General features: G+C 47.7%; 1 protein-coding gene across 2 annotated transcripts in view; it reads left to right on the forward strand.

Annotated features, from left to right (window-relative positions):
• Positions 1 to 14,498, forward strand: part of SLC35F3 (solute carrier family 35 member F3) — a 157,684-nt gene that overhangs the window by 135,244 nt on the left and 7,942 nt on the right. For both annotated transcript variants that reach the window (XM_030447668.1, XM_030447669.1), the window contains one exon: positions 13,339 to 13,558. In XM_030447668.1, coding sequence (XP_030303528.1) covers positions 13,339 to 13,558 — 220 coding nt within the window. The remainder of the gene's footprint in view (positions 1 to 13,338; positions 13,559 to 14,498) is intronic.

Consider the following 14,498-nt stretch of genomic DNA (forward strand, 5'->3'; position numbering starts at 1 on the left):
TTGGCTTTGCATGTTTGCTGTTGAAACAAGAAAGTGCTCAGATGTGGAGCCAAAATTTACATCTTCCCATTGGACACTAGGAAATTGATTTTTCTCTGTTATTGTATGCCACACGAGGGACCTACGTGTTCCAAGAATGCAGAAAGAATCCATTCAATTTGGGTTACATTTCACTCTGTTTTTACCACTTCTGCTGAGGTCTTGCTCAAAATTAAAGCAGCCAGCAACAACACCATGTTGTAGAATATTGGGAGACAGGTCAGAGCAAGTAAAGCTGTTTGGAAATATAAATCTCACAGGTGCTGTACATGGTATTTTGTGACACCACCCTTTGGGCTCCAAGCTCCTCAGCTGTGCTCCTTCCCTTCATGTTTTGTAAGGCTGCTGAGTTCCTCAGTCTCTCTCAGGCTGCTTTTCAAGGATTGCTGTGCTCTGGAGGGTGATGTTAAATAAGGTCTGGGTGAGGGCAGGTGCCATCACAGCCTCTTGAGACTTCCTCACCCCCCTGCCACTGGGATGACATTGTGGAAGGACAGAGAGGAAGGACAGAGAGGGCTCTGGTTTTGTGTTAGATGGACAAACAAACTGCAAACAGAAAAGCTTCACCTGTCCTTGACACAAGTTACTCTAAAAATGAACAAAATATGAGTATTTAGAAAAGTTTCCTTCCTGTATCCCAGTTTACTTAATGAACCCAAGGGCAATTTGTGCATCCTAAATGTCAGTGTCTCTGTTATGTCAGCAAGCTCTGGGCTTTTTTTTTTTTTTATACCTTTGTTTCTTTTCAGTGACCAGATGCCAAGCTGACAGTGTCTCTTCCAGTATCTTCTGACTCACCTGCTTTCCTGTTCCCAGCTGTCCCAATGTCCTCTGATGGTGCTAAACAATTGGTACTTAGGCTATGAGGTTGATATATTTCCCTTGTTTTCTGTAGTGCCACAAAATACTTCTATAGAGTGAGGGTTAGGTGAGGTTTAAGAGTTGATATTTTAAATCCACAGCCTAAAGGCTGGAGCTGCCATGGGCTTATGGTTCCCAGATGGAACCATATCTCCACACCATCTTTCTGACAGCATAAAGGTCTGCCTGAGTGTTATCTACAGATGTGTATTCTAGATTCATGTGCCATATAGATATATGTGTGTGTGTGTGTATTTCAGTAACAGCTGTCTCAGGGGGGTGAGTAGCCAGTGTTCTTCTCACTGAGACATTTATCACCTCCTTCTGTTGCCTTGTTCTTTCCCTCTCCCAGACTGCAGCAGCTCTGTCCTGTCAGCACTGCCCCTCTAAGTCAGCAAGCCCAAACCTTCCATTTCCAGAAGCCAAGACAGCAGGGATTAAAAAACCATTCTATTCTTGCATGTTTTTTTGTCTGCCTGTACCAACTGCTACAAATACCCGATTCACAGGAGGCCAGCTGGCCAGCTTCTCCTGAAAAGTTTCATTTTGACTCTTCCAAAAAGTAGTGAAGTGGCTCAGGTCACAGCTGAAGAGCACGAGCTGGATATAAATCACATCAGGCCAAGCTTTAGCTATCTGCAAGGGATGGCTGCTGAGTCTCAGACCCTGCAGCCTCTCACACCCAGAACATCCACTGACGTCAATGGAAATTTTGGATGATGACAGAGAGCAGTGATGATGTTGACTCTGGCAGTCAGAGCCTTGAGAGCCTCATGTTTAGGTTTTCTCTGCCTTAGTTTGTATATGCTGTCCCTCACCATCTGCACAAATGCTGCATTTACATCAGCACAGCCCTGGGAAATAACAGGGAGCCAAGGGGGGGACAAGCTGGCTGGGTGACACAAGGGATCTGTGGTCCAGTGTCACTCTGGACCTCCAGCTCAGGCTCCCAGCACCCTTCCCTTGGCAGAACTTTGGTCTTTTGGGTCACTGAAGTGTAGTAACATCACTTGAGGTGCCTCTTCAGACTGGTGGGACCCACAGGGAATTGCCTCATCAGCTTAGGTAATGTTAAAAACAATGCGGGTTTGTGGTTTGGAGCTTTTCCCTACAAAAAAAATTCCAATTACCTCACTTTTTAAAGGCCAGCATTAAGCAAACACCTTCATGTGACTGCCTGAGCCACTCAGGACAGGGTCTGTCAGGTCCTGCAGATCCTAAAGGCCAGTGGTGCCAGTGGTGACAATGGTGCCAGTGGCAGCAGCAGCACAGAGCTGCTGTGGAGCTGAGCCCTACAGGGTTTTTTAAATTTTGACCATGATTAAAGTGAGGAGCAAGAGCCTCCAGTGCCTCTGGAGAGCCATCAGCCACTCCTGCCTGAGTGGTCCAGCAGGAGATGCTCAGGAAGGTCCAAACTCATCAGCTCTCTGTGTCTCCAAGCAGTCAGTGTCCTGGTTTTGAAGCTGGCAGTCATTAGGTGCATGGGATAAGTGGGAATGATCCTGCTGGAGTCTGGCTTTACAGGCACCTGGCTCACCAGCCCTTCCACTGGGCTGAAAATCCTTGGAAGTGGCAGCACCTCCCGAGCTGTGTCCGTGTGCTCCTGGCATCGGGTCTGCCCGGTGCCATTGCCCCTTGATGAGCCCAGGAGGAGGAAGAGGTGATGCAGAGCAGTCTGTAACCAGCAATGGTCACCTCCAAAATAGATCAGCCAGCTACAGCCCCCACATTAATGAGATTTACAGGATCTGTGTGAGATTTACTTTTTGGCAGGATGGCAGTTTTAAAGGCAGAGTTACAGAGTGGGTGTTTGGAGCTTGCAGGGAGGGAAGGTATTACATTATTATACTTTATTATTACATTTTATTATTACATTTTATTTGTGTCATGCTGCCTTTTCTTGAAGAGGATAAAGCAAGACAGGCTCTGGGTGCCTTTAAGGTGTAAAGGATCATGCTGGAAAATGTGCCACATGATACCTTGCAACTTTCTGATCACTTGAGTGCACGTTTTCACCTCAGAAGCAGCATTTTCCATACTGGCACATCCCTTCTGGCATGCTGGGAGACAGTGCCATCCTGTTCCATGCAGCAAGCTGAAGGTGGACTTTGGAAAGACCATCCTGTCAAGGTGATAGCACACCCAAGGTGAGCTGAGCTCACTCTGGTGTTTGTGGACAGATGTAAGTCTGTGGGAGATTTGCTGCAATGTCTGCTTGCATGGCAACAGCTGCTGCTATTCCTGTAAAGCAGAAGAACTCCTTGACTTTTGCCTCTCCTTAGCACTTTCTCTCTTGTCCCACCAAGGTTGGCTTGGTGTTCCTGCTCCCACGACAACCAGCAACCTCGATGCAAACTCTGCAGTGTGTTTGGGTGTAAAAATTAAATTAAAGGGTCATCCTAATTTGATCCACTTCCTGCAGCCATGGATGAAAAAGTTGGGGGGTATATCCTAGGGCTCCTGCTCTTCACTGGAAATGGACAGAGGCAAATCAAACAGGCTTAGGGCCCCTGCTTCAGCAAATTGTGGGATGGGGGACCCACAGATGTTTCCCTCTGCTTCTGCAGCCTCCCATGCACCCAGTGTTTTGCTAAGGCAGTTAACAGTATGTGAATTTCCCCTGTGGTTTGGTCCTCATTCTTTTAATTCACTTTTTTTTTTTTTTTTAATGTTAGTTTACACAGTTTTTCATTAAGGCATCTAAGTGTGTGCTAAGACTTGTCTTGAAAATGTGTATTCAGGTGGTTTGTAAGATTTGTATTATTTGCTTCTTTTGGAGCCATTCTGCTATATTATGTAAATCCATAGCTAAGCATATCCTGAGCCCATTTATTGTGCCTTTGCCTAGTTTGGCACATGTACAGAGCTGAGCAAACCCAATTGCTTCTGCATCTCTAGTTCAGAGAAGATCTGCCTGGAGATTTTTGGTTTTATTAAAGAGAAGACAAATTTCTCATTTCATTGCCTATCAGAATGCATTTTCTGCAAATGAGCTTGATGGATGCTTCCAGAACAGATGTAACTTTAAAGGCCCCAAACTTTATACATAAAACTTTATCAGCCCCAAACTGTGTGTAGAAACAAGTCATGGTAAACATTAGACACAGATATTTAAAAGTGGCAGCTGGACCAGTGTCCAGCTTGTGTTTGTGGTGATTTCTTGCATTTAATAACATGCTTACACAAAAATATGCATGGGATGATGGGCATTAACAAGCCATGAGACTATTTTAAGTCATCTCAGTTTTTAAGAAACTGCTTAATCCCTCAAACAGTTATTTTTCAGTTCAGGTAACCAGATAGGTTTGGTAACAAGCCCCAAGACTGCCTCTTGCTTTCAGCTTCAGTTCAAGCTTTTTTTCTCTGTACTGGCTGCACAAAGTCTCTCCCAGAGGTGAGAAAAGCAGCCGTGGGGTACCTGGTACCAGGAACTTCTCCATCTTTGTGGTTTCAAGGTTTGTAATTCCCTGGCCAGCTCATTGCATCTCTCCACCCTGCAAACTTGGGAAGGGGCTATGGGTTAGGGTTAGGGTTACCCCTGGGAGCAGAGCCCTGAGATAGTTCACCATCAATTGAATTAAAAAGAAATGTTTTAAACTATGTACATCGAGGTGAGGCATCACCACAGTGCCACGGAACTCTGCTAGAAGTAGAGAACATAAGAACCATTTCCACTTGTGGCTGAGAGCCTGTCCTGGTTTGGGCCAGGATAAAGGTGATTTTCTGTCTTGTACTTTTGCTTTAGCTGAGTGTCTTTAAGTAGTTGCACTTGCTGAAATTAACAGCAAGTTTCTCAGACAGTGTGTGCTTCTAGGACTGATAACACTTGATGCTTATAGTTACTGCTAGAGACTGGTGTGCAGAGCCAAGGACACTGCTCAGCTCTGATGAGAACATTTTACCGTGCAGGAGGATAAAGAGGTCCCACCTGCAGCCTCCTTTGGGGAGGAACAGACAAGATAGATGCCAGAATTGACCAAACAGAGGATTCCATCCCATATGCGTCACACTCAGTATAAATTTGAGGCATCACGAGGGCCAAGCCAGATTTCCTGATTTCCTGCTTCCCTTCCTTCACCCGGCATCCTGGAAGGATTCCATCCCTTCCTCTGCCTGTGCTCCTGATCCATCCCAGCCCATATCTGTGTGTTCTTGCCTCCAGCTCCAACTGCTGCCAACTCCAGGATTCCAGCCTGGACTTTCCCAGGGCTGCCCTGCAGCCTCTGTAGTGATGTGAGAGTTACTGGGGGAAAAGGGGGAGGAATGTGGTTTCCATTTTCCTGTATATTTGTATAGATTTAGTAATTTTTCCTATTTATCATTCCTGTTTCATTAAAGTTGTGTAGTTTAGTTTCCAACCCATAAGTCTCTCTCCCTTATTCTCTCTCCTTTCTTTATCAAGGAGGAGAGAGAGATTAGTAGAGAGCAGCTGTTACTTGGTTTAATTGCTGGGCCAGTGTTAAACCATGACAGAGCCCCACCAGTGCTGTTGCCTCCTTGGACTTGGTTCCTTGTCAAGACCTGGAGCTCCCACACCCCATGGCAGCTTCTCTCTGCATCCCACTCTGCTCTTCAGCTCTTCCCAAGCACATGGAGGGACAACATGGGAGGAGGGATCCCTTCTGGGGCATTCTGGGGAGGGGTGAAATCCTCCCTGCTGCAGGACATGAGCAGAGGAACTTGGTGTGGACCTTGGTTCATCGCTGGGCTGGGAGCAGCACACCAGCACATCATGGTCTGAGAGGGACCTGCTGCTTGAATTTCCTGCCAAGCAGGATTTCTAGACATGCTCTCAAATTGACCTGACCCTAAATACAGGAACAATTGATTGAAGAAAGTGTTCCCTGTGAAGCTAGCTGCAAAAATCTTGGGTTTATGGCAGGCTGTACTTGCTACCTTGACCTTTCTAAGGACAGGATGCTCCAAGCTTGAGATTTTGTGACAGTAGCCAAGCATTTCTTCATGTCTGCTCAGACAGAGGTCTGGTAAAGGAAAAATGCCTGATGGGGGTGAACCACTCACTAAACAGCTTTATGGTGCCCCATGAACAGCCATGCCCATGGACAGCAGGAATTAAACAGCTGCTGGAAAAATATCAGGCATTTTGCAGGGAAAAAGGGACACCCCTTGCTTCCACCTCCAGAAACCAGTGCTGCCACCTGGTCTCCCAGCAGAAAGGACATAAGGAGAGACTGAAGGGCCAGGCTCTGCAGGTCCAGTTCAATCCCCAGCATGGACAGTAAGTTCATGGAGTGGGGAAGTTCAGGACATCTCTGAGGATGCTGCTGCCCTGGCCCAGTCCTCTGGCTCCTGGCCACCAGGCTGCAGCATGCCCTCAGCAACTTGGCACAGCCATGGCACATCTCCCAGCCCTGGGAAGCAGCTTTCCTGAGCTGCTGAGAACTGGAGGCCTGGGTTTGTGGGTTTTGTTGTAGGAGCCTCCAAGCAGGAGGGCAATAAAAGCCACAGCAGGAATCCCGGGCGTCTCTCTGCAAAGTGCTGAGGCTGGCAGATTTATTCCCAGGGTTTTATGATCTGGGACACGCCACAGGAGCCTCCGTGCAACTGTTCTGCTGGCATGAGAACCTGCAGTGACTCAGGGAAAAGGCACTCAGGGGCTGTCTTGGGAAGTCACAGGAATTGGCAATAAAATAAACGTGCAGGAAAAGCAAATCCCCAGCTCCCTCAAGGTGCAGCCTCCAGGCAGCCCTCATCCTGCCTCTTCCAACCACCCATTGGGTCAAGGTAGGGGGAAGTGGAGCTGGAGGAATGATCCTGTTTTCTGGGCTAGATCATCATGGACCTTCCTGGAGAGCAATTATGAGGAATAATTTGGCTCCACTTGTGTCTTTTATCTGCACAGCAGCCTTCAAAACCCAGCTCCCCTTGTGAGCGCAATGTGTGAGGGATGCTCTGACACTAACAGAACCAATTAAGAATAAAGATTTTTATTTTTTTTTTACACTGGGAAAAATTAAGCTTGGTTTTAATTTCCTTATCTCCTTTTAACAGCCAGGTCACGTTGTCTGTCTTCTTTTTTTGCTTACTGCATCTGGCTTGCGAGTCCCCCCAGAAGACATGGCATGACATTTTAGTCCAACGTTTCTTTAATTTTGTAGATGGCACAGAAAATATATGATTAGATGAATATATGGCTGTTAAAGATTCTTTATCTGTGCAGGACTAATCAGTGCAGGTATTAGCAAAACAGATTTTTCCTGCTAATTTCTAATCAAGAGGCCAGATTCACTGGCACGGTGGTGGCTCTGCTGTGCTCCAGGGAGGTGATGCTCACCTTGCTGAAAATCAGGAGCAATTTAGCCAAATTCAGTTTGCAGGTACAGACCCTGTGAGGTGAGGGTGAGAAGCATAGTCTACAAAATAAATGATGTCCCCTGCTAGGAGCAAGAGCAGATCCAAACCTGCTTTAGAGGAGAAGGCTTGGTAGGAGCACTGCAGCAGTCAGAAAATGGTAACAAAAGTTAACAGTCTGGAAAGGAGAAATAACTGAGCAAAGTATTCCCTTAGGGTGTGTATTTCTCTCAGATATTTTCTACTTTGCTGCATCTTTCCCAAAGATGTAATGGCAGCTTCAATAGCTTAATAACCTTTCTGGCACAGGTTTGTTCTGCAGTGAGTGTCAAGGGACCAACCCCCCAGCCTGGGGGAACACACTCTGTGTGCTTTCTCTGGTTCTTGTCTACCTTTCGTCTTCACAGGAGGGTTGTTTGTGGTTTTTTTTTTTTCAAAATGGAAGCAAAAAAGCATCCTTCCCAGTCTTAGCAGATATTTATACATTCATTTGCATGAGGTTCAAAGCAGTGGGGAAACATCCTGACTACCTAGCAATGGTTAAAGACATCACAGGTAGTGGAAGGTGAAGTGTTAAACCATACTGGTGAGGTAAAAAATAGAGCTTTACTGTCATATTTTATTTGCAGGTTTTATTTGACTGCAACACCTGGTTTTAATATGATTAACTCTTATTAGCACACAATTTTGGCACTAAGTACTTCTGATTTACTTCACTGGGGATGCTTGGTTTCAGTGACAGAGGTATTTTGCTTGACATCTTGTGCTGGAGACATGCCTAATGGGGCAGAGCTAATTTGCCATTTGCTGGGTTAATGAACACACTAAAAAGATTATGAGGAAAACCAAGAAGCAGTGCCTTAAAGATTAAGAAACCAGCAAACAATGCAGAATAAAAATGCAACCAGTCAGATCTCTGTGCCTTAAGGCATTTTCAGTAGGATCTTCCATCCCAACACAGTTCCCACAGTGACACAGCAGCTACATTCCCAAGTGACATTCCACGTTTCCATCATGAAGATGTCAGACACCCTGTGACAAGGGACAGGGGACCAAATCCCCATCTGGGAGAGGGAACTGCTGGTAATCCAGTCCACCCAGTGCTATTCTGGACTTGGTAACTGGTAACTGCACTACCTGGGGGCTGTCAGTGCAGAGGATTTGTGGCACAGCAGACGCAGGGTGGGTTGGATCTTGCCATCTGGTGCCTGCCCACTGCTTTATTCCCTACAAGCAGATTCCCATCTGTCCCCACCACTCTCTTCCCATGCAGAGGATGCCCTGGAAGCCAGGCAGCTGCTTCTGCTCCTGGTTGGGCTTTTTGGGCCCCAGTTGGCATCCTGAGGAAGCAGGGAGCAACCATGCCAAAGCAGTGCCCCTTTCTTTCATCTGCACCCATCCCATTACCCTGACACCCAGCAAAGGTGTCTGCCAAGGACCAGAGGTAACCAGGCTGCAATTCTCCTGCCTTTTATTTCAGTCATGAGCCTTCTGTCCACCTAGATAGAAAACTTGTGAGTGCAAGCAAGATTTTCTTCATTCTGATTACTCCAGTTAAGCCAGGACATTGCCCTTCCAGGACATTTCCATTCCATTCTTACATGGCCCTTTGCTGCTGCCTTGGCTAATGCTTGGCATCTATATTTTTTTTAAACCAACTGCTGTGATTACCCTGGAGTTCCAGCTCATATCAGCAGAATTGAGGAAGATGATGGGGAAAGGTGTTTCATCTCATACTCACTGTTCTGTGCCCTGAAACCCCAGAGCTCTTTGCTGTCTGCTGCCCCCTCATCTGGAAGCAGCTTTGCAGCTGTAGGGATTTACTCCTTATTCTGGAGGATTACACAGAGTTGAGGAGAGATTGTCTCAGTGGGGTGGCTCTGTAGGACATCTCCAGGGTGACTTCCCAGTCCAGGAACCCCAACCTGCAGAGGTTCAGGGCACACCTCAGCTCTGCATCAGTGCTCCCCGAGGGCTTCTCTGGCTCTCCCCCACATGGAAAATCCCAGTGCTCTGCCAGCCAAGCAGGGTGATCCCAGCAAACCAAACTGTGTCAGCAAAGCAGCTTTAGGGTTGAGCTGGTAGGTGAGACCAGCAGGAACAGGATTCCTGGTAATGTGGGGAGGAGTAGGTTTGGTCAGTCTTTTATGGCAGTTTCTGTTTCAATGCAAGGGGTGGGATTTCTGCTGCCAGATGTGTGCTGGAGGTGCCCATGTCCCTGCTTCTCACCCTGGGGTCTCTTTTAGAGCTGAAAGAGAGAAATAGAAGCAGCTTCTTGCTGGACTCTGTGCCTCCTGAGGTGGGAAGGAAAGGCAGCTCAGGAACATGCATCTCCAGCACCTTCAGCAGAGCTTCGAGTCCCAGCTCAAGCATTAAATGTTGCCTGCACATACCCAAAGCAAATGCTCCATGCCCATACCATTAAACACTGAATACCCTAAAAACCACTGATCCCCTTGGCAGCTGGACCTGAGCTTCTGGTGCCAGGGCAAGGGTAAGCCCCAGGAGCACAGGGCAGCATCTGCTTGCAGCGTCCCTGCTTGCTTTCTTTGCAAAGCACAGCTCTGGCACCTCTGCCCAAACAGGGATTCAGTCCTAGAGATGAACCCAAAGAAGAGGCTGCACCCCTCCAGCCATCTGGCAGCTCTCTCTTCAACTTAGACAAACTTAGAATTAGCTTCACAGCAGGACCAGCTCACTACAGCCTGGGTAAACTGAGGCAGGAAGTGTATTTCATCCTGGAAAAATGAGAGAACTTGGCTGCTGGCCCTGACAGCCCAAGCCAGAGGAGGGTTCTGCAGTCTTGCCCCAGGAGGGGACACCCAGCTCTGTCTCCTCCCTGGCCTGGAGGCAGCTGGCTTGCTCTGATTCAAGTAGAGGATTCCCTCCATGTCCTGCTCTGGGCTGGCAGAATTGCAAGAGTCTGTCCTGTAAAACCTCAGAGAACTGCGCCCAGTTCCCCATCTGTCCCATGGCTTCAGGAGGGTTAGGGTTAGGAGGGTTAGGGTTAGGATTAGGATCAGGCCTTGCAGGAGCATTCATGATGCTGAGTTGGGCTCCAAAGGATGCTGAATGCTGACAGACTGCCCTCTGGGTAGGATGGGTTTTGTCTTTCTTCAGACAGTAATGTTTTTGTTAGCAGATGAAATTGTTAAAATCTGCACAGGCAAAGGCTCTCCTGGAGCACCACAGCACACAAGCTCTGCTTTTGCCAAGGAGCATCCATAAAACATCAGGATGCTCATTGGGTACAATGTTCCCTTGTGGGCAAAACTGAAATTACTGGACAGGAGGAACAACTGCATCCAAAATGTTCTGTCAACAGATTTAAAGTTGAAGGGTGGGGGTTTTTTCTGGAGTTATTTCACCCCCAACTGTTTTGGGTTTATGGTGTAGGTTTTATCCCAGTGCTGCCTGGCTTCCCATGACTGTTTCTCTGCTATTGCTCACTGACAGCTCTTTTCATCACACACTCCCTGCTGTGGCTTCACAAGCTGTGTTGTGGCACCAAGGAAATAACCAGTTTCTCCATTAAGCAGTTGCAAACCTGGGGAGACAATTAATTGTGAGGAGGTTGTTGTATGGGATACAGTCATCCTGGTGCACAAAACAGCTCCCCTAATGCTCCTCAGACTCCACTGAAGTTGCCAGAACCAAGAATTCCATCTAACCCAGAGCCTGTGCTACACCTCTTTTGGACCATGGTGGGTGCTTATCTGGTAGCACCCTCCAGAGCCCCTCCAGGTGTCTTTGTCCCCAGCATCCCCATGCTGGGTGAGGAAACCTCTCCCATAAGGAGCTCTGCTTTTGGAAGCTGGATCCAGCCTACAAGAAGCAATGCAGACTTGCTGAAAAGAGCCAAAACAGCTAAAAGGAGGTTTATGTTAGAGGCCAGTGGGAAGAGACTCCCAAAGAGGGGAATCCAGCTCAGGGTCCTGACCCATCCCAGTTCAAGGCTGTTCTTTGGGACATGGGTGCTTCAGGCATGGGGGTGAGTGCCAGGCTGTGCTGCTGTGTGGATCCAGTGCCAAGCAAGCACCAGGTCCACAGTTATTTTTGGTGGATTTTATTTTTTCCCCTCGAATTCATTCTTACATAAATTCCATTTTAGTCTTTTCATTCCCTGTCCCTCGTACTGCTCTTACTTAGTGTCATAGAGGGAAAGGGACACTGGTGGGGTGGCTGTGACATGATGCAGAACCAGCAGCTCGGATGAACATGTCTACAGCAGCCAAAGCCCAGGGTCATCAAATCCAGAGATCCAGGGAAAGTTCTGGACAAGAGATGGGCAAGTTCTGCACAGCTGTGACTCAGTACAAGTGACTGGGAGGTGACAAAACCCAAGAAGCAGAGAGAAGGCTTTTCCTCTGCCCTGCAGCTCTGTGCCTGCTGCAGCAGAGAGGGAGTGTGGGCAGATGGAGAGTTAGTGATGGGGAACATCTGGAAAGGCTCAAAGCATGGATGGGGTTCTTTAGGGAATCATCTGATACAGGCCCCTCTTTTGAGAAAGTGGATCAAAATTATACTTTCATCAGACTCCAAATAATGAGCCCTCCCCATCCAGTCTCAGGAAAGAAACAGCTTGAAATTCAAGGCAGCAGTAAAAACCTGTTTTGCACTCATTGTCAGAGGAAAACCTAATTTTGCTCCAGTTTTATCAAAGCACCTCATTAAAGTCCTTCAGGGCCTCAAGCAGTTGTGCAGGGTTGAAATCAAGCAAAGCCAGCAGAGCCCATGGCACCACTGCTGACTCTGTGCAGAGCCCTGGCAGTATCTCCACAAAGGTGACCCCAGCCCCTCCATCCCAGCCCCTCTCCTGCTGCCCTCCCAGAGTCCTCCCAGCAGGGCCAGGATACAGCCACCCATCACCTCTGTCCCCAGCAGCATCTCTGGGACACAAACCACTGGTGTTTTCTCTTCCTTGGTGTTTTCTCTTCCAGCACCAGGGCCATACCTTCTCTGGCTGCATCTTGGCAGCGTCCTCAGCCGTTGCTGTATGTGAGCTCTTGACTCCACACTGCTGCTCCAGCTGTCCCTGGGTGCCACCATGCCCTGTCCCTGTGTGTTTCCTCACCTCAGCAGAAGTATTCTGTCCAATTTTGTGTCTTTGAGCATTGTGTGGGCACCTCAAGATAAGAGAGATCCTTGAAGCAGTGCAGAGGAGGGCTGTGAAGCTGGTGAAGGGCCTTCATCTCATGAAGAATAATTTGAGGAAGTGGGGCTGTTTAATCTGAGGAAGAGGAGGCTGAGGGGAGACCTCTTCCCTCTCTGTACAACCTGAAAGGACATTGTAGAGGTTGGTGCTGGTCTCTTCTCACAGGTAATCAGCAATAGAAGAAGAGGCAATGGCTTCAAGCTGTAGCAGGGTAGGTTTAGACTGGACATTAGGAAAAAAAAAATTCACAGAAAGTGTGGTCAGACACTGGAATAGGCTGCCCAGGGGGTTTGTTGGGTCACCATCCTCGGATGTGTTTATGATTGTTTACAGGTGGTGTTGGGGGATATGGTTTAGGGGAGAACTTTGTAGGGTAGGGATGGTGGTTGGACTCAATGATCCCAAGGGGCTTTTCCAACCTGAAAGATTCTGTGATTCTACGTGGACAGAGGCCAGCACTTTGTCCTGCTCCTGGTGTTGGAGACCTTGCGCCAGGTCCCACTTTTTGGATGGAAAAGCCCCAAACTGGGCTTTGGGGAGGCTCCTTCCAAGCCCTGGTCACAGATGAGCCCCAGGGTCCCGTGGCTGCAGGAGGGGCAGGGACCAAGGGGCTTGTCAGTGTCCTGGTGCCCACAGGGATGAGAGGAGGATGTGTTCCATGAAGAACAGTGGGAAGGGGCTCATGGCAAGGGTGGAATTTCATCTTCTGGCTTCACCTTTCACTCCTTTATTGAGAAATAAATGTGTTTGCAGTGGGGTTTTTTTGTTCTTTCTTTTTTTTTTTTTTCTTCAGTGTTTGCAGCCCCCATATGTTCATGTGGCTGTTGCAATAGATTCTGAATCTTTTCTCTGCTTTAAGGTGTATGCCCCTCTTTCCCCAAAGGAAAAGGAGAAAGAAAATAAAACCTGTATGTTTGCTGCAGACTGTGACTGGCTTGTGTAAAAATGCTGCTTTTCTCTTCTTGTTTTAGGGAGTGCTGCCGATTTTTTGGAGACAACGGCCTGACTTTGAAGGTGTTTTTTACCAAGGCAGCACCCTTTGGTGTTCTTTGGACACTCACAAACTACCTTTACTTACATGCAATAAAGAAAATAAACACTACGGATGTCTCTGTGTTGTTCTGCTGCAACAAAGCTTTTGTCTTCTTGCTTTCATGGATCGTTCTGAGGGACAGGTTCATGGGAGTGAGGGTAAGTGACTTCTTATCTCTCTCTCTCCCCCTTTTTCCCTTCTGCCTTTTTATTTCCACATCTTTTGGCTGTGCATGCATCACTGGTGGGGAACCAGCATCATGCCAGGGTGTGGGGACTTGTGTCTGGGCTGCTCTCCTGGTGGCATCCCAAATATTTGTTTGCACCCTTAGTCCTACATCCCACATCAACGTCCACTCCACAGTAACAGTAAGAGCTGCATGCAGGATATTGGGGTAGCAGAAACACTCCCAGAAACACCAGTCCTCTGGCAGCTGAGCCAGGAGGGTGGGAAACCCAAAGTCCCAGGACTAAGGGGGTTCCTGCCAAGGTGAGGGGTAAGGAAAGGGCTCTAGTGGGCAGCAGGCACTTAACAGGATTAACAGCAATAATGGCAATAATAACTCTTTTCTGCCCACTGTTTGAGAAGCTCTCTGCTCACCCACCCACCTGGCATTTTCAGATTTTGTTTCATTACCATTAAATATCATACACTTGGAAAAATAAGCATTTTTCTTAATTGCATCCCAGACTTGATGCCAGTGTTATTACCTCAAAGAACATTTTGAGCCTTGTGTTCCCAGACCATAAAGAAAGGAGGAGAAAGCTCTGTTGGAAATGCTCTCAACATGGGCTGTGCATCACGAGCAAGTCTCTTCATTGAGCACAGATTTTTCTGTGTCCAGAAGGATGTTGCATTTTTTTTGTATAAATATCAGAATAGTTCCAAGTCAAAGGAGAATCATAATACAGGGCTTGTAGTGCTGAGAAGAGATTGTCTCTGCCTGGAGCAACTGAGAGTTAACTTTTCAGGAAGCAGGAGGGCTTGGCCAGCCTTGCAGTGGTGGCAGCCAAGAGGCTGCTGAGGGGATGGTTGCAAAATTCACCTGCCAAAATTCCAGCCTTGGCCAGCTGGTGTCTGCACTTGCCCACCCACCTG

Source organism: Calypte anna, chromosome 3 (genome assembly GCF_003957555.1).
Source record: "Calypte anna isolate BGI_N300 chromosome 3, bCalAnn1_v1.p, whole genome shotgun sequence".
Lineage (NCBI taxonomy): Eukaryota > Metazoa > Chordata > Aves > Apodiformes > Trochilidae > Calypte > Calypte anna.